General features: G+C 45.5%; 1 protein-coding gene across 1 annotated transcript in view; it reads right to left on the bottom strand.

Moving 5' to 3' along the window:
* The window catches only part of LOC122805297 (centromere protein F-like), a 670,336-nt gene that overhangs the window by 233,404 nt on the left and 414,538 nt on the right, over nt 1–22,394 (bottom strand). The window contains exon 9 of the mRNA XM_044075385.1: nt 3,716–4,096. Within this exon, the coding sequence (XP_043931320.1) occupies nt 3,716–4,096 (381 nt within the window). The remainder of the gene's footprint in view (nt 1–3,715; nt 4,097–22,394) is intronic.

Here is a 22,394-nt window from a genome sequence, read left to right as displayed (position 1 = left end):
CTGGAGTGTTTGAAGGGAAATATTCTCTGTTGCTCTGGTTCTGCGGACCCCCTCTGCCATGAGGGCGGCGTCTGTTGTTGTTCCCCCCTCTGCCCTTGGAGGAAAAATCGCTACGTGTGTCAGGCGAGGCTCCCTGGGATTTTCAAAACCACATTTTACCACTCTTCTGACCCTCGGGGTATGGTCTGGAAGGAGTGGAAAAACAGACTCCCACAGCAGAGAGATTCTTGCCTTCTTGCTCACACCTAGTCAAAGTGTCTTTCACCTGTGGTCCAAAAAGAAAGGAACCATCAAAGGGGATGTTGGTGAATGACGCTCTAAAGGGTTCTGCAAAATTACACAGCCACATCCAGGTGTCTCTCCTCAAGGCCACACCCATACCTGCGGCTCTACTCGCACCATCGGCTGCATAAGAAATGAGCCTCATGGAGGAGTTGACTACAGAATTAAGGGTCGCCAGCTGGGAAGCCACTTTAGCTTGAGCCCCCTCAGCTGATGGATCTTGAAGGGTATTTCACAGCTCTTTAAGGAGACCCCTCTGAAGTCAGGTAAAATGGCATAAGTAATTCCAGTGACCTCATGGAAAAGGTCGCTGAAGCAAACATTCGCTTCCCATATCTGTCCATGGTCCTAGACTCCTTGTTAGTAGGATGGACAGATGAAGTTTCCGCTAACTCCTTTTTCTTGGCCGCTGCTACCACCATGGCATCAACAGGAACACCTTTCGAAAGGAATTGCTTATCTTGGGGTGCTGTAATGAATTTACCAGGTCTCCTCGGAGTTGGTTCCACTTTATCCGGAGCTGACCAAGCCTTCAGAGCCACCACTGACATAAGTGGATTGAAAGGCGGAGAAACCCAGGAGGTGGAAGGTCGGGAACCAAACGCATCCAGGAATACAGACTCATCCACGGTTGGGGCTAGGGGATTCCAGTTCCCCCTATGCTTAAGCATTTCAAGGATGTCCGAAAAAGAAACATCTTCAGAGGGGGATCTCGGGGACCCTTCCAAGTCATCTAAGTCTGTATCAGAAGTGACAGACTCAGGGGAGTCAATGTGCTTCCTCTTGCACTTCTTCTTATGAGGGGGCTCCTCAGAATGGTCAGGGGAGGCCTCGGAAGAAGAGAAAACACCCAATGGGGTTGCCCTGAAGTGCCGGATGGGGCCGATAGTGGAGCTGACTCAGTGGCCAGCACACTCCTCATGACATCGAAGGTGTCCCTGCCACGATGCAGAGAAGGCTCTGGTTCCGAGGAAATCGGAATCCTTCTCCGCACCGAGGGAGACTGCTCCGAGGCCGATGTAGGAGCCGAGCTCACCTGCGCCGAAGCTCCAAGAGGGAGAATGGGGTTGGACAAGGGTCCGATGCCACTCGCCCCCTCGGAGCAGAGGAAGCCCCGGCGCCCAGATCCCTCGACGGACAGCACCATCGAGGGAATCTGAGCTGATGACGGAACCGAAGGAGAAAGAGTTATCGGAGCAGATGGTTCCACTACTCGAACCCCAATGAACTCCGGCTCCGAGCTCAATGGAGTCAGAGGAGGAACCGATAGAAGTGGACGGAGCCGACACCTGTTGAGGAGGGCTGGACAACATCTTGGTAAGCGCCTGCGGCTTAAGCAACCTACTGACCACTCTCTCCACGTTGTGATCAGAGAACCTAGAAGATCGAGAGGAGTGAGATGATCTGTGACTGCGCTCGCTCTGAAGCAGGGGAGACCGAGGAGCCAAATGAATCGATTCCAGAGAGCCTCTTGTGGCTCCATGATGGCTCCAAAGTTTCTGATGGAGCCGATGGGGAGAGTCTTATCAGTTCTGGCCAGAACCGAAGTAGCAGGTATAGTCTGAACCAAAGATGGCTCCACACTTGGAGCCGACGAGTTGGACGATTTTGGGGATTTCACAGGCTGAGTCTTGGCCGGTGAATCCTGGGGCTTTAAAAGGCCCCTAAGAATAAGCTTATTCTTATGGTCCTGCAGAACTCTTGGACTAAATGCATGGCAGATGGAACAAGAGTCCTGCAGGTGCACAGCGCCTAAGCGGTAGACGCAAGTGTGCCCATCTGTCAGAGACATTTTCTGACAGCATGAGTCACACTTCTTGAATCCAGACACCTTGGATTCTTTAGACATCCTGAATCAAAAGGACAATAGTTAATAACCAATACACAGTCTACAGAAAAAACACAGACAGTACAGTATAATACAGACTAAAGTTTTTTTTTATTTTTAGGAAGCCTCTAACTCAAATGGCTGGCCTAACAAGAAGGTATAAGTAAAGCCTCTAACCTAAATGGCTAACCTGACAAGAAAAGGATAAGGAGGGGGAGAGGAAGAAAAAAACACGTTCTAAGAGTGGGAGGGAGGACTACAAAAAATATACTCAACTACCACAACAAGTATAAAACTAAAAGTTAAGAATACCCTACTAAGAAAAAAGATTATTTCACAGAAAAAAGTCAATACAAGCCTGAGCCAGAAAAACGACACCTCGCAGCTGAAGTGGCAAACGAGATCTGGGTCGCTAGCGCTAGGCATCATGGGATAAGGGGTAGCCTAGAGCCAGTAAACAGCTCTCGAGCTATAGAAGATGGACAAGTCGGAGCCGAGGATCGGCTTCGATCCCAACCAGAAAGAACAAAGGCGAGATAGACAACTTAACATCCTATTTTTCTTCTCTTTTACAGGTAGTTTAGGGTGGTTATTGCCACCAGACATTTCTGATTTTTTTCCTCTTTTCAGTCTTAGTTCAAGATTTTGAAATTTTACTTTTAATGAGCTTCCAGGGCTATCTATACAAGTAAATAACTTTAACACAGTCCTTACAATTATCACCGTTGTGTGCTGTCCCCCCAAAAAAGACGCACCGTAATTCAAAATATTTGGAATTGCCTACCATAGACACCTGCTAACTGACTTAACCTGAAATGACATATCAGAATAGACGTAGAGCAAATGATATGCAAGTTAGGATTCCCCATGACAGAAAACAAAAAAAGCAGTTTCTTTTTTGTTGGCAACCCTTGAAAAACAAAGGAACCAATGAACTTGTGAAATGAAAACTAGTGACTAATGGTTTCAAAGCAGGAAGAACTAGAGGTGGGAATGTAATGCTGGCTTTATATAATAACACAAGTTTGCCAATAGCAGTGGTACATCAGGTGAAAAAGATAACTAATGCCAAAGAGGCACAAAAATGCAGCAAAAACTAGCCTGAATGACATCAGTTGGTAAGAAAGCCAACTGTCGTATTGCAGTTGTTCTTCTCAAAGCAACTTCAACCAGGTACCTTTCTAAAAGGCAAATATATGTCTCTTATTTTGAATGTTTGCTACCTTCAATTTTTCAAACAGTATAAGGACTAAACAACTATGTACCCTAGGACACAACTCTCTGCAACAAGAGAGCAGCAAACATTCAGGTCACTCCCCGAAAAGGAGAAATAGGTAGGTTTCAGGGAACTGACAAACTATATCAAGGATGCACCACACAAGTTAAGTCTAAGACAGCTTCAGTCATTTGAAACAACTACATCTATCACCTTATTAAGACCAAACAAACTGCAAACTGGACTAAATGTGATGCAGCAAAATGACTGAATAAAATTCTGGGAAAGCAGTACAAAAATGTGCACAAAATGTACACTACAGAAATGTCACCTCTTCTTCAGCACCATTTTTAAAATATACAGGTGCTAAGTTGATGGACCTGTCTTACCTTTCATGACCACTTCAGGTAACCCATATGGCTCATATTCGTTGTCATCGTATGCCACAGAAACCTGGTTCCTTGTTTTCTCAATCCTAGCTGCTATCTTTGCTGGTTCTTCAGTCAGTATCCAAGGCTTTTTGTTTTCCAAGGTGCTGCCATTTTCAGGCAGTCTGAAGTCTTTTTCTCTATCAGTTTGTGTTTCCACATTCCGAATGCGCTTATCCTCTTCTACAACAAAGCCACTTGTACCTTCAAGTTTTTTGTACTGCTCCTGAAGCCTGGAATACTTTTCGAAGTTCAGGTCAACTTCTAAACATTTTAGTCTTAATTGCTCACGTAGTGAGTCCACTTCCTGCTGCAGCTGGTCAAGCGTTCTTGGTTGAATCTCTAAACAAATGTTATTAGGAAGGCAAAAAAAAAAAAAAAGACATTTAAAATGGCTTTTTTAACAATATTAAGCAACTGTTGTCAAGTTTTATTTGTTCTTTTAGCTGTTCTATATGCAACTTATATGGCCAACTGTAAGCAATGGAACTGACCTATCATGAACATTTCTGAAAGAAGATATTTCTCTTCTTACACTGCAACAACTAATTTTAAACACACAAAATTGTCTTAGCATCTGTACTTTAATGTTGATGTGGTGGGTCCACTTCTAAATCTTACAAGCTCATAATCTTGAAATTTAAAATACTGAGTCCAAAATCTTGAAAGTTCAAAATACTGAAAACTCAAAATAGTGAATTTCATAATATCAAAAAAAAAAAAACTAACATGAAAAAGAGAAATGGCAGCCAATTGAACTTTGATAGGAGAAGAACCATCTCCCTGCTGAAAAATATTGGCTAGGAAATCAAGAATGGCAGAAATAGGAGCCATGAATGGGGTCTAAACACTCCTTTGAGACGCCCAAAAGGAAAAACATTTCCACTTGCTGTGGTAAGCATTCCTGGTTGAAGACTTATGAGCAGCCACCATAATCGACCTAACTTAAGAGGATAATCCAGGAGTCCTAGCGATCATGGAAACTGGAGCAGCCAAGCTGAGAGCTTCAAACTGTCCAGGTTCGGATGAGGAACCCCCGATGGGTGTGAAATCAGATCCTGAATGGGATCCAAGATCCAAGGCGGAGCCAGAAGGTGAGACCAAAGGAAGGGAAACTATATCTGGTGAGGCCAAATCAGGGCAATGAGGATACTTTGCGCCCCAGTCGACGAGCTTTCTGTAGAAACCTCGGAATCAGAGGTACTGGAGGGTAAGCATACAGAAAACTGGGAGGCCAAGCATGGACTAGAGCATCTCTGGGGGACTCCCCCAGCAGGGGGTTCACGGCGAAAAACTCACTGCACTTCACGTTGGAAGGAGATGTGAACATATCGCAGCAAGGCTGACCCCACTCCAGGAAGATCTGCTCCGCTATTGAAAGAGTCAGTAACCACTCGTATGGTATCAGAATTGTCCGACTTAACCTGTCCGCTAGAATGTTGGACCATCCCAGAATGTGCGTTGCTATGAGAAAACGACTGGTGGAGATCACTCATTCCCATACTCTCATGGCCTCACAACAAAAGGGGTAAGATCTGGTTCCTCCCGGTTTGTTGATGTACCAGACCACTGACATGTTGTCCGATTGAATTGCAATGGTTCCCAGAGGAAGAAAGGCATGAAGGTTCTGCAACGCTAAAAGGACCGCCCTCATCTCTAGAGCATTTATGTGCAAGCTGGTCTCTACAGGAGACCACAGGCCTTGGACTGCCCTGCCCGAACAGTGCCCCCTCCACCAGAGTTGAGAAGTGTCTGTGGTCACTGTGGCTTGGACATAAGCTGAAACAAAGGGTCGTCCCTCCAAGATCTCCAGAGAGCACATCCACCACAGAAGGGACAGCCGACAGATTCGACTGAGTTGTATTGGATATGATAATGGAAGTTCCAATAGGGACCATTGTACAGCTAGTGTCCACTGTAGAATTCTCATATGTAACCGGGTACATGGAAGAAGCGTTATGGTCACTGCCATTGAACCCAAGGCCCTCAACACTGATTCTGCTGATGGAAGATGACAACAGTAGATCAGAGAGACATGCATCCTCAGGTTTTGTACTCTCTCCGAGGTCAGGAAGATTTTGCATTGTAAGGTGTCTCTCCTTGCCCCAATGTAGTCTATCACCTGGACAGGATTTAGAAGTTATTTGGAAGTGCTGATTGTGATCCCCAAATGCAGGGCAAGCTTTAAGAAACAATCCCTGGTTTGAGAAAGCAGATGCCTGGTGGGAGCAGTGAGGAGCCAATTGTCTAGATATGGATAGACCTGAATCCCCTGAAGCCTCAGGTGAGCCACTACTACCACCATCACTTTAGTGAACACCCTGGGGACTGTCGTGAGACAAAAGGGTAGGGCTAGAAATTGGTAATGATAGACTCCTAGCTGGAAGCGGAGGAACCTGCTGGAAGCGGAGGAACCTCCTGGAGCTTCTGTGCATCTTTATGTGATAATAGGCATCCTGGAGGTCTAACGAGCACATCCAGTCACTCTCTTGCAGGTACGGCATATAATGGACTGTGTGATCATCTGGAATTTTTCTTTGGCAACTGATAGGTTCAAGGTAGATAGGTCCAGAATGGGCCTTAAGTCCCCTGTTTTCTTTGGCACCAAAAAACCTGGAGTAGAAGCCTGATCCGGACTGATCTGGGGGGACAGGTTCAATGGCTCATTTTTCTAGCAGCTTAGAAATTTCCTGTGCTGCTGCCTCCCTTTGCGTGAGTGGTACGTCCAGGAGGTGTTTTGGAGGTTTGGGAGAAACCACAAAGGGGATACAGTATCCTCTGGATATATGAAGCACCCAGTGGTCTGATGTTATGGACTCCCATGCCACCAGGTGCAATGACAATCGTCCCCCGACTGCTTCCACAGTAGAGCAGTCGGGCAACCCCTCAGGGTTGCTGTCCAGGCCTGTCCGAGAAAGGTTCTTGAGACCCACAATTTCTCTGACCCCCTCTGCCTCTGGGCCAGCATCCAATCTGCCCCCCCCTCTGCCTCTGGGGGAAGAACAGCCCTGAGTGTCCCGGGAATACTGTGACTTCCAGAACCACATCTTCTTTTGCCTCTCTGATTCCAGGAAAAGGATCTTTGAGGGTTCGAGAAGGGGATTCCAATGTCAGAAAGTGTTCTTCCCATCCTTCTCACTCTGGACTAAAGTCTCTGACGGTTTTATCAAAGAGAGTAGAGCAGTCATAAGGGGCATTGGTAACGGACGCCCTGAAAGGTTCCGAAAACTGACAGTCTGAGCCAGGCATTGCGCCTCATGGACACACCAGACCCAGCCACCCTAGCTGCTCCTTCAGTAGCATGTGAGAGGAGTCGCATGGACGTGTTGGAGACAGCTTTCAAAGTGGCCATCCTCACGGAGAATGAGTCCCTGTCCTCTTGCGACATGGACTTGGGGGGGGGGGGACTCGGCTAGTTCCTTGACCAGGCCGCGCTGGAGTCTCGTGACGTGGGCCAGGTAGTTCAGCACTCTAATGGAAAAGGTTGCTGATGCATAAACCCGCTTCCCTAAGCGGTCCATCATCTGCAACTATCGGTGAGAAGGATGAACCGAGGAACTCTCTTGGGCTAGTTCCTTCTTTGTGGCTGCTGCTACCACCATAGCGTCTATGGGGGAGCCCTTGCTCCACGCTGGCCTATCCGATGGTGGACTTAAGATCTTATCAAGACATTTAGGGATTGGTTCCACTGTGTCCGTCTCCTTCCAGGCCAGTGAGGTGACAAGGTCCACAAGAGGATCTGCGGGAGAGAACAACCAGGAAGTAGATGGGCCCTTGCCGAAAGCCTCCAGGAACACGGACTCGTCAGAAGAAGGTTTGGGGATGGACCAACCTCCCCGTTGGCGAAGGATTTCCATGATGTCTCCAAAGGAGACATCCTCGGGAGGTGACCTGGGGGGAACCTTCCCCATCATCCAAATCCGTGTCCTCAGTGAGTGACTCGGGGGAGTCCAAGTGCCTCCTCTTACACGTATCCTTGCGAGGCACGTCTCCGGTGGTGCTCTCCGGGGGGAATTCGCAAGCCACTTGCTGCCGGGGGAACTGTCTGGGGCTCCTCGAGCACGAGCTGTCCCTCTGGTAAAATGATGGGATTCGTAGATAGAACCATGGGGGTTGGGGCAGAGTCCGAGGGGATAGTCAAGGTTCTCGATCTGGCAGAGAGAACCCTTTCTATCACATCAAATGCCAAGGGAGAGCGAACCTCCTGGGGAACCGATAAGGAAGCCGGTCTCCCCGGATCCAAAGTGAGAATTGGAGCCAGGCCTGAAGTGGACAGAGCTCCGAGGGAGTGAACTTGGCCCGACAAAGCCGGAGCCGATGAAAAACGTTCTGCTCCCTTGGATCTGACACCCAAGCTCCGGCTCAGAGAACCACTCTGATCTGAACTGGTCGGATCTGACATGCTCCAGGCAGCTGTCGGCATCGAGGAAGCAGGTACCACCAGTGCTGACCCCCTGACTAAGGCCATCCTCGGATCAGAGTACTTCGAACCCGGTGGACAGATCGGAGAAGTAGAAATCTGTGCAAAAAAAGGAAGCGAGCTCCCTCCTCCAGAGGGAGAGGGGGCTGGGGGCTGGGAAGACCCCCATCTGGATCTGAGTATGAATGAACCGCCTCATCATTTTATCCATGTCAACTTCTGATTAGCTCCACATGGACCTCGACAAGGCCACGGACTCAGACCTTGTGGGTCAAGGAACCGAGGCCCTAGATGGAGAACGTGTCTCCTCCGGCTCCGGGGAAAATCTCGGAGATCGGAACAGAGGGGAGTCATGGATACTAGGCTGACTTGTGGCGGGAGTAGATGGAAGGTCCAGAGACCTCTTCCGTTTCTCTGGCTTAGAAGAGTGCCTGTCCATGTGCTCTCTCTCCTTCTCTCTGCCCCTTTTCTGCTCCACTTCCACAGGCTTAGAAGCGGGAGGTTGAATATCAGCCTGGGATGGAGGAGAAGCAAAGGCAAGAGAGGAAGGAGAGGTGGCCACAGCAGCCACTATGACTGAAGCTGTGGATGAGGCAGCCGCCTCAGAAGTGGAAAGAAGGCCTTTGAGGGCCAACTTAGCCTTCCTGTCCTTAATAGAGAGTGGGTTAAAACCTGCGCAGATAGTACAATCTGTAGTCAAGTGGGCAACGCCCAAGCACATCACACAAAGAGTGTTGCCATCCGCAGGAGACAATTTATGGCCACACTCAGTGCACCTTTTAAATACAGGCTTGGAGTCAGCCATGACTGTACAAGAAGACACACTACAGAAGGAAAGAGGAGAAGAAAAAACCTATTTCCCACTCTCAAACCACTCACCCACACTCAAGGCACACACAACACTGAGGGGGGAGGGGAAGCAATACAGACTAACAAACTAACACTAAAACTACTTAGGAAACTTTCTAACACATAACGCACCAGCGAGGGGAGGAGGAGAGGGAACCTACACAAAACACCTTCACCGAAAAATTTTAGAAAAAAGTTGCTTAAAAAGCAAAAAATCCACTCACTAACTCGGAGCTCAGGAAATAACGATGCTTTAGGCAAGCCGCGGCAAACGAGATCTGGGGGTTGGAAGGTAGTGGAGGTGTATTATGGGTAAGGGGAAAAGCTTGGAGCTCAGAGCAGATGCTAGTGCAATTGCCGGCTTGGATCTGATATGGATCCGGTATCCCACAAGTTGAAGACAAAATGAAGTAAACTACTTCAGATCTAAAGGATACCAACACTTACAATAATCCACCAGAAATACATAGAGAAACAAATAAAAGACAAAGCATATTAGTTTATTCCAACTATTAGCAGGGGGACAAGCCCCCCCTGCACTACCCATGTGGGGGACTGTGCCCCCCCACCCCCTGCTACTTAAATATATAAACTCCGAGATCGCACTTTACTACACTAAGATGAGTTATGTTGTTGTATTGCAAATTAAAAGGGAACATGACTAAGGTTACAACAGGCAGTCATGAAGCACGTAATGGTATGTTTGCCATTTTCCTCTGTGGAATGCAATCTTGGAGTTGATATATTTAAGTAGCAGGGGGTGTCCACCACATGGGGGGGGTGCAGGGCGGCTTGCCCCCCTGCTTATAGTTGGAGACCAGTAATATGTTTTGTTATGTAGTTGCGCTGAAATATTTTAAGTGTTATATTCTTTTTTCAATATCATGAAATTCAGTATTTTGAATTTTCAGTATTATGAGCTTTCAAGATTTAGAAGTGGACCCGATGTGCTACACAGAGCATGGTGATTACACTATATGACAAAAAAGACAAACCAGTTAAGCACTTCTGTACTGCGAGACTCTATCTTAACTGTTAAACATACCTACTTCAGTTGTTAAGATCAGGTATCCCACTAGGTAGTTAAACCTGCTAGTACAAACCAGCAAACAGGGACAGAATTCAAAACAGATTTCTTTCTGCATGCCCTCCCTGTGGTCGCGTGGGTTTCCTCCGGGTGCTCTGGTTTCCTCCCACATCCCAAAGACATGCTGTAGGTGGATTGGACACTCTAACTTGGCCCTAGGTGTGAGTGTGTGCATGTGTGTGCCTTCTGTGGAAGGTTGGGCACCGGGCTGGCAACTCGACACTGTAAAACTCCACTGCCAATCATGAGCGGACAGGTGATCTGCTGTGGCTACCCCTAACAGGGAAAACCCTAAAGAAGATCAGTCTCCCATTTCCAGGCACACCAAACACAAAACACTTCTGCAGGGAGACAAGTTCCTTATGCCCCCACTACACCCACACAGCTCTAAATATGATAACTATGCCCCCTGAACCCACACAGCTCTAAATATGCTAACTCCAAGGTGACACAATAGAGTATGAAAAGGTCAACTTCCTTAACTACACTAAGACATTATCTTCATGTAATACACAATTACTTACCAATAAAAAAGTAGATCAGCAAAACAGATCTTTGGCGTGGACTTTAATGAAACAGGGATCATCTAAGTGAGGTGGAACCACATGCAATCATTGCAGAAACACCAACTGACTTCGTAATAAACAGCTTAAAATAATACACACAAATGCAATGGGAAACTGCTCACGATATTTTACAGTAGCAAACCATAACAAAACCAGCTGTATAAAATCCTTACTTCTCAAACTAAAACCCTGTTCCCCCTCAGTTGATAACCTACCTCCACACTTCCTTCAGATAGCAGCTAACTCTCTAGCCCTTCCTATCTCCATACTTATCAACCACTCTGTCACTGAATCCAAAGTTCCCTCTATCTGGAAAAAATTCTTTACCTTACCCATACACAAAGGATGAAACTCCACTGAACTTGCAAACTTCAGGCCAATAGCAATTTTATCACCTCTCTCTAAAATATTAGAAAAATGTGTGCATAAGCAAATCCTTGACTACTTACTACAAGAAAATTTACCCCCCCCCCCCAAAACATAGCACTTCTACTGCCCCTGCATCCTTTATCAACACCATCTCCCTGGCCAAGGATACAAACTAGTGTCTTGCCTCTTTCTCGATCTCTCTAAGGCATTTGACACAGTCTCCCACCCACTATTGTTTGCCAAACTCTCATACCTTAATTTTTCCACTTCAACTATTACCTGGTTCTCTAGTTCCCTCAATGACTGTCAGCAATCAGTAAAATGGCTGTCTACAGTTTCCTCTGCACTTGCAATTAAAATGGACATTCTCCAACCATCTATTCTTGGCCCCTTACTCTTCAACATCTTTACTAATGTACTCTATACTTCCTGTCCACAATCATTACTTGTGCAATATGTAGACAGTCATCACCATTGCTGATACTCTCTCTGAACTAAACTCCATTACCCAAAAATCCTTCATATCCATCGAAAACTGGCTTACAAAGAATCAGTTAATCCTAAATCCTAGGAAGACTAAACTCTTACTTTTTCTACCAAAAACCCATAGCCACCTCAAATCTACTTTCTCTATCTCATCTCTCAACACTCCAATCACAACTGGATCAAACACTAAGAATCTCGGGATCAGAATAGATGACCAACTCAAATGTGGCCTTCACATACACAACTGCACACAAAAAAATCAAAAAACTTGTTCTTCTTTACAGAAATAAAAAAATCCTGTCAAATGAAGCCAAAATGACCCTATCCCATGCCTACTTTCTCCCAAGCTTATTTGCTGGCTCACAAATCCTCACCAACCTTCAGAATTCACTCTTAACAAAATTAGAAACTAACTATAATAAAGTTGCCAGATTCGCTGTTAATCAGTCCTATAAATCTCATCACAGTCTTTCGCTTAAAACCTTTTAGTGGTTACAGTTCCCCCACCAACTACTTCTATCTCAGCTTCAAATCATTCATGCCATTCAGTATTTGCCCTCCTTCTGTCCCAACATCTCCTCACTTGTCTCCCTCTACACCCCCCCCCCCAGGACTCTCCAAAGCACTGACCAAAATCTACTTCAAATTTACAAACCAAAAAAACAAAATAGAACAAAACCTTTTTAGTTTCTCCCCTGCCCTCTCTTGGAACAAACTTCCCCTGGATATTCAAAGTATTAAGCAACCAAACGATTCAAAGCTGCAACTGAAAACTTTTTAAATTGTTCCTGGACCTGCCATTGCACACATCCTCATTAACTGTCTACCATTACCTCCTCAGCTATCACCTTCCCTCCTCTCCTCTTTTTTTCTCTCATCCTCATTCAACAGCCTTAACTGTTGAAACTGACTTGTAAACAGCTTTGACTACCTATTATAACTTTCTACTCAAATAGGTTTATGTCTAAACTATTTAACAAAATATCTAGAGGTTAATATGCTATTCTGACATTCCTTGTAATGTTGCTATGTAGCTTCAACCTTTGCAACTGTTTTCTTGATAATGACTGTATATCTTTGCAAAAACCCCGGTGCCTCAATATTTGAAATTGACTACAAACTAACTTTTTAATAATGCACTTGAGCTTGCATATGTGTTAACTGTGGAGCTCTACTTCCTTGGCCTCAGCTGAAAAAGGGTGACAGCTCAGTCATACTAACCCAGCCAACAAATGTCAGATAAATAAATAATAAATAAAAGGACACTACACATTACAGTCTAAAGGGAAGGTGTATTTAGCCAATTGCACTGGCTGAACACAAATTATTTGAGCATTTGTAGGAACATAATTATGTTATTAAAACAGTAAGGTAAAGTAAAAGATTCTGGGATGTATGAATTTTAAAGAGGTTGTTTTATAGTTACTGGAAAGCTTAAACTGAGGGGTTGATTACCATATGCTGAAAGCCAAATAATTGTCTGGCATTTTAATTTAGCTTTCATAATTTAGCCTGGGTTGAATGACAGCATGAAATGTGTGTCAAGTCTAAGGACTGAAATGAGAATCTGGGATTTTCTTTTTGATCACATCTTGTTTTAATTATTTAAATTTTTGCAGAGTATGACTTGTGGGTTTCTTAAGGAACAAAAACACCCAATTATCTGTGCCCAATGGTGCCTATTGTATTTGTCATTATAGAAACCTATCTTGCATAGTCCACATCTCCTAGAAAGCACGAAGATTTCCTCATCAAATTCTAGAATATAAATATCAATAAAAATACGGTCCTTAAGACTTCTCAATGCCTAAATATTAATCTACTTTGTTAGTCAAACAAAATGAACCAATTAAGAAATCTAACTAGGGGGTGTAGGTATCACATAGATGAATCTAGGATCCTTGTACTCCTCACTTATGATTATCTAAAATCAGCACAAATCACTATAGCACTATCTTTTTTGTCTGAGTAACATAAAATTCACTCATACATAAATTATCTTTACCAGAGTTTACCAGCGGAAGCCAAAGATAATAAATGTTATACTCGTAGAAAAAGAATGGGACACCGCCCTCAAGGACCTAAATAAATTTGCTCAGTGTATTATAAACAGGTTCTATGAGATTATTAACTTATGCATTCATGAATGCATACTGGCAAGAGTTGAACATATAGGTAAAGTAAAAAAATAAATAAATAAAATAAACCATCACAAATCTAATAAAACAGAAAAAAAGAGATTCTACTTAGCATTCAAGAATTGCCCCATAGCAAAAGTGAGCCTGGATTATATAATCTAGTTATGCATTTTATCCAATTTTCCTAGCCATAAACTAAACCGAATCTCAAAGTCTGAAAGCAATAAAATGTTCTGTAATGCTATCAATAAAGAAAGAAGTGCTCACCCAAACTGAAGGGCATAATGAATGCATCTGCGGAAGAATTCTGTGCAAACTTCAAACTAAGCAAAAATATTATATAAAGAGTGCTGCAGGTATGACAGGAAGCACTTGTTATGCACCTATAGATATGATAACTGCTGCCACCAATACAATTACAGACTCAGTCATGAGACCAGATAACATGATATAAAGTATCAAGGAAAGCCTGAGTAAACCAGCAGCAGTCATGTTAAACAAAATGATAATATGTGGGTATGACCCTGTCTCTATAGCAATAGGCTGTAGTGACATCAATTCACAGGGGGGAGGGTAACAAGAACCAAACAATTTTAATCCTGCAACAACAAAACTTCTTAAAATGATATAGGAACCAACTTCTCTTGGCTATGGAACTGTATGTCTCTGTCGTACTAAAGTCATGGCATTATCCGATGAGGCAACGGTAGCATTTGTACAAGGACTGACACTGCACGCTACTCAATGTGACCTTGATGTGGGATTCAGTGCTGTTCCACATCATGGGCTAAGCAACAAATTGTCAGTCCATAAGAAGTTCAAATAGGTTAACCAAAAGGATACAATGAGTCAGGATGGGGATACCTTCTTCAGGGATTTATTCTTCTCTGATACAAAAGTGAAAAATTGGCTCTGAATGACCAAATGTGATAATGTCTGCAAAATGGATAACAAGATTACTTCAACCAGAGTAACTAAAGTTCTCAAAGATGATGAATAAAATGCATATGTAGTTCAGTAATAATGAATAAATGTCAAGAAATGCAGCATCATGAGATTTGGTGACAAGGATGTAATTTATAGTTCCAAAATAATCAAATCATGACAAACAACATCATTGTTAAAGATGTGATGACAACAGTAGGCAATAACCTAAAATGTTGAAAAGTTATGTATCTGCCACAAATCAGAAAAGTAATATTCTATAGTGCATCTAAGCTAAAAGGGCTTGTTTCATTCTGGTGATATCACTATCGCTTTACATTTCCCTAATATGACACTTTATTGAATACAATTGCTTTGTTCTCTAGTCATTGAACAAGCCACCTGAAACAATTTGGAAAGGTACAACAGTCCCTCATCACAAGAGTCACATAGCAGGAAAAGTATTTGGAAAGGCTCCTGCAAATACAATCTTCCTGTTGAGATAGGTTGCTCTGTGGCACCCTCTGCGTGGTCTACAAGATGAGCTCTGATCTAGTTCTACATACAGGGTATGCCTGAAATTCACAGATGTATGAGTGGGAAGGCATATCAGTGAACTTAACACTGAAAAAATATCATTAAGAGAAAAAGATGAGTTAAACAGTGCCTTCCAAGACTATGGAATACACTTTTTACAGTCAGAATAAAATGTTCATCGACTTTCATCAAAAATATGCTTCATAAAATTATGGGAAGCAAAAAATGTCAACATAGAACACTGCAGTGAAGCTTCTTCAATTCTAGTATTAATGCTCCATGACAAGGCACAAAGCACAAGCATTCTACAATTCTCCTGTGTTGTCAAACACTTAGAGGAAGGCTCATGAAGTCAAGGGTTAGCAGCACTGGGCACTCTGTAATGTTGCAGCAATGCCATCACTTAGAGGAATGGAGAGATGAAATGAAGGATATGCCATAAAGCCTACAGTCTTGTAACAGCAAGGGGGTGAAGGTCATGATAAGTAAGTTGCACAACACAGCACGTGTACTGTAGTGTAAGGCCATATTTAGCACAGAGCATACCTTATCAAAGGGGTATAAAGTGTTCCACAAGTAACTATCACACCTCTTACAAGTAAAACACGCCCAAATTGCTGAAGGTATAAACAGATTAAGAGAGGCAGATGACAGATCAAAGATAAAGTGTGAACTTGTAGAGAATATGAATTAAATTTACCCAATTTCATCTGAATGGAATTCGCTGAATGCTTTAGCTGAATCCTGCTTAACCAGACACAGCAATATGACTTTTCAGCTTGTTGAACATTTCAACTTAAAACATTTCAAGTTAAAATTTCTCCTCTCTTATGAGTAATCTCAAAGTCAGCATAATTACAGAAGTTACTGTTTGGAGAGGTAGAGCCCCACCCCACCCCATATGGCGAGTGCAGGGGGGTTGCTACATCTGTTAAGTATATATTACTTTCTGTTCTGTTTTTGATATGTACAATTTTAAGTGCCTCTCAGCTGCACTTGTTTCACTGTGAATTATGTTACTTAGGGAAGTACTTGCAAATTGTCAGTTGTGATCAGCGTACTACTCCAGTAGACAGATGTAAAACAAAAAATAAAATTATCTGGTTGCCTTCCAGTGCTATTCATATGTGAGATGCACACCACCTGATAGCACTACTAATGCTGACATAAGGGCCAGCAATGGCTTATTGAGGAGGATGGGCTGAACTATGAAAAAACTAACATGTTTAACTAAAAGTCAAGCGACCCTCCCCAAAGAGAAATGCATTATATTTTACACCTGAGCAGGTGATGCAAATTCAATCTGGACATCAACTACCGTTTCCTCTCTAGCACGCTGATGATCATGCTGCACAGAACCACATTGGCTGACTGGCTAGTCTAAACTGTCCTTAAATATTCAGAAAGCATTTTCCTTTCCCTGTAGCTTAGGTCAGAGCTAAAACTGCTTCAAGACAGACCACTTCACTCACCAAGTTAAACTAATTAATTCCAGACTGAATAGAGCTACTGAAGTGCTCCTCATGATATTCTCAATGGCTTCTTCCAGCAAATGGGACAGACATAGCCAAGAATGGCACCGCATACAAGCATTGATGGCTTTTTTTACCACTTCCTGCAAAGAAGCATTACATGCAACTCAAAGAGAATGGGAAGTTATTTTTAATGCACCTCCACAGGCTGCTGAGAATAAGCACAGACCCACATCTTACTCCTACACCGTACAGTACTCTTCAGCAAACAATGTGCCCCAAATTATGCAAACCTTTCCTGACAATATGGATACAATCTAAACTCTATGAATGCAGTTTAAGCTCTAAGATGCTCCACTCTAAACTTACAAATTTCCTTCACCGTAGCTGGGGCTCAAACACTGCCCTGGCCTACTGTCTATGCATTACATTATCTGGTACTGTACTCTTCTAAAACTGAGGGATATCCCCTTCTGGATGACACATTTCACGTGCCTTCTTTGGCAAGATGTGGTGCATGATTAGATGCTGCTAAGTGGCCTAATCCACCACTCAGTAAGATTCCAAAAAAGGTGATACAACAAGAGAAACCTTGTCAGCTACTTCACAATTTTGTGGAGATACAATGGACATACAACTTGGGGTGCTCCTGCTCCCAGTATGCCTAGCCACCTGTGCTTTGGAGGTGCATTAGAACTAAAGCAAAGAATGATCTACAGGGTTAACTCTGGTGATAAGGATTTATCATTCCTTCTCCTCTAACTCAAGATCAACAGCAATGTGGATATTATTCAGTACAAGATATAGCTTCATGGAAGAAAATGAGAGGGTGAATATATCTAGAGGAAGTGGAGTTCTTGCCCTTCATCTTAAAGAGTTGCTAGCCCTTGTATCAGTATTTCTATTGAAAGCTGAAGAGAAGAAGTGAACACCCATTTACTCACGTGCAATGATGCCACATCTAGTTCACAGTGTCTTTCTTATGTGCCACCACAGGTGGTTACCAGCCACTTGCAGCAGTTGGGCATGAGGCTCCATCCAACACTGCATTCCCAAAAGAAAAGGCAATGTATTACCACATGAAGACACCATGAAGACCATTCTTAGTAACTTCTTAGTCTTAAATGTTCACTGGCACCCTGGCTCGTATTGGTTTTAAGGAGGTTAGCAGTGCTGCGTCCACCCAAAGATTTAAATACAAGTTTAATTTCCACAACCCAGCTGCATAATCAGACAATGAAGTGAAAGGAAAGCAACTTAGAATGGGAAGACAAAATAAGAAGTTATGTACTCACCATAACGTTCCATCTGAGTAGGTGACTTCATTTGTCTGCAACCTCTGGGTCTTGGATCCGAACTTGGATCCGAGCTGGCAACTTATTTCATAGCTTAGAGATCCGAGCTCCTAGCTCCTCCCCTTACCCATAATCCCCTGCCAACCCTGACTGACCTCAGATCAAGTTTGCCCATATACAAAAAAGCCAAAGGCTAATACATCCCGAAGGATATAATAGAAGGACATACAGGAACAAGAAAAGGGCCAGGGGGAAGGAGGGGGGGGTGGTTGCAGACAAATGAAGTCACCTACTCAGATGGAACATAGGCCAAGAGAATACACTGTGAGATCCATTGTGACAAAGTGATCTTAGAGACAGATTTACCTAGGTTAAATTTGGAAAAGGAAATGAACAACTGGTCAGATTGCCTATGACCAGCAGTCCTGTGAATGTAGAAGCGCAGTTGTCTGTGCACATCTAAGGAATGAAGTTTGTATTCTCCCTTGTTCGGATACTTAGGGAAGAAAACTGGTAGGTTAATGGACTGATTGATATTGGCCTCTGAAGTCACCTTGGGAAGAAAAGAAGGATTGGTCCTGAGATACTCTATCCTGATGAAATGAAAGGCCAAGTATGGGGGTTTCACACAAAGGGCCTGAAGCTCAGAAACTCTTTTTGCCGAAGTAATAGCGACTAGGAACGCCGTTTTCCAAGAAAGGTACCTAAGATCAACCGAGGCAGCTGGTTCAAAAGGGGGAGCCATCAAGGCCTGTAAAACTAGAGCTAAATCCCAAAAGGGTACAATTTCCCTGATAGGAGGTCTGAGCAAGAAAGTACCCTTGAGAAAGGTCTTACACAATTTTGCTGTAATCAAGGGGCCTGATTCATGCCCCACATGCTAGTTGAACCTTGACCGTAGAGCAGCTAGCCCCCTGATGGAACAGACCTGTAAGGAACTCCAAGACAGACGGTAACAGGGCTGTGAAGGGGTCTAAGTTATTATTCTCCGCCCAGATGGAGAAGCGTTTCCACTTACTATGACAGACTTTCCTAGTGGAAGGTTTATGTGCTGCTACGAGAATGGCTTTAACCGGTGGAGAGATTCCGGGAGTCCTGACTAGGAGTGGAACTGGAGCAGCCACGCTGTCAGCTTGAGGTTGTCCAGATTCGGGATCGGGAGGTCTAGGAGATGAGATATTAGATCCGGGATGGGATCTAGAATACAAGGCGGATTTACCAGGTGAGACCAAAGGTAAGGGAACCACGTTTGACGAGGCCAGCATGGGGCAATGAGGATCATCCTGCTCCCCAACAGACTGGCTTTCTGTATGAGTTTCAGCATCAGGGGCAGAGGATGGTAGGCATAAAGTAGACCGGGGGGCCAAGCATGCACCAGAGCGTCTCTCTGGGATTCCCCGACGGGGGGAATTAGAGCGAAGTAGCTGTTGCATTTCATATTCGAGGGAGAGGCAAAGAGATCGCAACAGGGTTGCCCCCACATGGCAAAAATTTGCTTCGATACCTGGGGGTTGAGAGACCACTCGTAAGGGGAAAGGAGGGTGTGGCTGAGTCTGTCCGCCAGTATGTTGGACCGTCCCGGAATGTGCGTTGCAACAAGAAAGCAGTTGGTAGAAATCGCCCATTCCCACACTCTCATGGCCTCTTGACAAAGAGGATAGGACCTGGTTCCCCACTGTTTGTTGATGTACCAGACCACTGACATGTTGTCCGTCTGTATCGCAATAGTCCCTACCAGAAGAAGGTTCTGTAGTGCTCGCAATGCCAATAGCACCGCCCTCATCTCCAGGACATTGATATGCAAGAAGGTCTCTGTGTCGTTCCACGTGCCTTGGACTGTCTTGCCTGTGCAATGCCCCCCCCCCCGCCCGAGGCAAGAGGCGTCCGTGGTCACCGTGGCGAGGGGAGGAGATGTGGAGAAGGGACGTCCCGTGTGGAGATCCGGGGATTGGAGCCACCATACGAGAGCCGTCCTGCACGTCTTGCTGATGGAAATAGGATGGGTTCAGGGGGTAACGATGAAACGACCATTGGACTTGAAGGGTCCATTGCAGTACCCGCATGTTCAGACGAGCCAATGGCAAAAGAGTAATTGCTGCTGCCATGGAGCCTAGAGCCCTCAGGACCAATCCCGCCAGTGGAGCTGTAGATTCGAGGATGGCCTGTACATGCAGCCTCAGGTTCTGAAGACGTTCCGCAGTCAGAAATGCTAGGAGATTTCTTGTGTCCAATTTGGCCCCTATAAACTCTATCACCTGGGTAGGAGCAAGAGAGGATTTTTTCATGTTGATGGTGATGCCCAGCTGGGGGGCCAGCCGGAGGAAGTAGTCCCTCGCTGAGCAAAGTAGATGCCTTGTCGGGGCAGTCAGGAGCCAGTCATCCAGGTATGGAAACACCTGCATTCCCTGGAGTCTCAGGTGGGCCACTATCACTGCTAATACTTTGGTAAACACCCTGGGGGCTGTGGTGAGACCAAAGGGAAGGACCCTGAACTGGTAGTGACTGGCTCCTAGCCGGAAGCGGAGAAACCTCCTGGATCATCTGTCCATAAGAATGTGGTATTATGCATCATTGAGGTCTATAGAGCACATCCAGTCGTTCTCCCACAGTAGGGGGAGAATGGATTGAAGAGTGACCATTCGGAATTTTTCTTTGGTTACCGACAGGTTCAGAAGGGAGATGTCTAGGATTGTTCTTAAGTCACCAGTCTTTTTTGGCACCAGAAAGAACCTGGAGTAAAACCCTAATCCGAGCTGGTCTGGGGGGACAGGTTGGATGGCTCCTTTTTCTAGCAGCTGCTGGATCTCTGCAGCTGCTGCCTCCCTCTGATCGGGTGGTACATCGGGGAGGCTTTTGGTTCTGGGGACATGATACATGGGAATTTGGCAACCTCTGGATATGATACGAAGCACCCAGCGATCTGATGTGATGGACTCCCAAGCTGCCAGGTGCTTCGAGAAATGCCCACCAACTGCCTCCAGAGTGGAGCAGTCGGGCAACCCCTCAGGGTTGTTGCGTGGGTCGGTCAGAGAAAGGTTCTCTGGACCCAAAATTCTTCGGGCCCCCTCTGCCTCTAAGGTGGCGTCCTCCTTGTCCTCCTCTGCCACGGAAGGACTGGTTGTCCAGAGCAGGCTGGGAATGTTGCGATTTCCAGAACCACATCTTCTTCTGTCCCTTTCGGTTCTTGGAGAAGGACCTCTGGGGGAGCGGAGAAGCGGACTCAGATGGCAGACAACATCTTCCCGTCCTTTTCGCTCTGGACTAAAGTGTCGCAAACGGTCTTGCCAAATAAGGCAGAACCATCAAAAGGGGCATTCGCAAATGACGCCTTAAAGGGTTCCGCTAAGTCACAATGTCGGAGCCAGGCCTGGCGCCTCATGACTAGGCCTGCTCCGCTGACTCTAGTGGCTCCCTCTGGAGCATGGGACAACAACCGCATAGAGGTATTAGATATTGATCTTAGAGTGGCCATGCGAGTGGAGTACAATTGCTTGTCCTCCGCCGACCTGGACTCCGGGGGGAAGCAGCGTACTCTTTGATAAGGTCTCGCTGTATCCTGATAACGTGTGCCATATAGTTCAGAGATCTTACTGAGAAGGTCGTTGAATTAAAACCTGCTTCCCCAGACGATCCATCGAGCAGGAATCTTTGCTCGGTGGATGGACCGAGGGACTCTCCTGAGCAAATTCCCTCTTGGTGGCTGCCGCCATCAACATGGCATCTACAGGGGGACCCTTGCTCCAGTGGGATCTGTCCGCAGGGTGGCTCAGAGTTCGATCGGGGCATTTGGGAACTGGCTCCACAGTGTCCGGCTCCTTCCACGCCCTGGTGGTAATAAGGTCCACCAGGGGGTTGGCCGGAGGGGACATCCAAGAGGTAGACGGTCCTGCTTCGAATGCCTCCAGGAACACGGTCTCATCGGAGGAAGCCCTGGGGACAGACCACCCCCCCCCAATCCTGAGCATTTCCATGTGATGTTTCCAAAGGAGACATCTTCGGGGGGTGACCTAGGGGAGCCTTCCCCTTCATCCAAGTCTGTGTCTTCTGTTAAGGACACGGGGGAGTCCATGTGTCTCCTCTTACACTTGTGCTTATGAGGCACATCCTCGGGGGGGCTGTCCGAGGAGGTCTCACCAGCAACGACCTGTTCCAAGGGAACGACCTGAGACATCAAAGCAGGCTGTCCCTGAGGCCGGGTGATGATAGCCTGATTCAGCCGAGAGGGAGTGCGGGATGGAGCCAAAGCAAGGGCCGGGGGTCCGGATGCCCTCAACAGACCCCTCTCCACTGCATCAAAGGCCGAGGGGGAGTCGCTCTCTCTGGGATCCGAAAGTCTACTCCCACTCGGACCCGATGGAGGGATCGGAACCGGAGCCGAGACCATCGGATCCGAAGGACCCGTGTGCTCTGACCCGGACGGAGCCGAAGGCACACAGAATCCCACGGATCCGAAGCTCGGCCCATGGCTCCGAGAGCTCGGATTCGACAAGGAAGGAC

This window comes from Protopterus annectens, chromosome 6.part1, assembly GCF_019279795.1.
Source record: "Protopterus annectens isolate FY-2018-M chromosome 6.part1, PAN1.0, whole genome shotgun sequence".
Classification (NCBI taxonomy): Eukaryota; Metazoa; Chordata; order Ceratodontiformes; family Protopteridae; genus Protopterus; species Protopterus annectens.
Note: the sequence above shows the minus strand (reverse complement) of the source record. Positions and strands in the feature narration are given on the sequence as shown.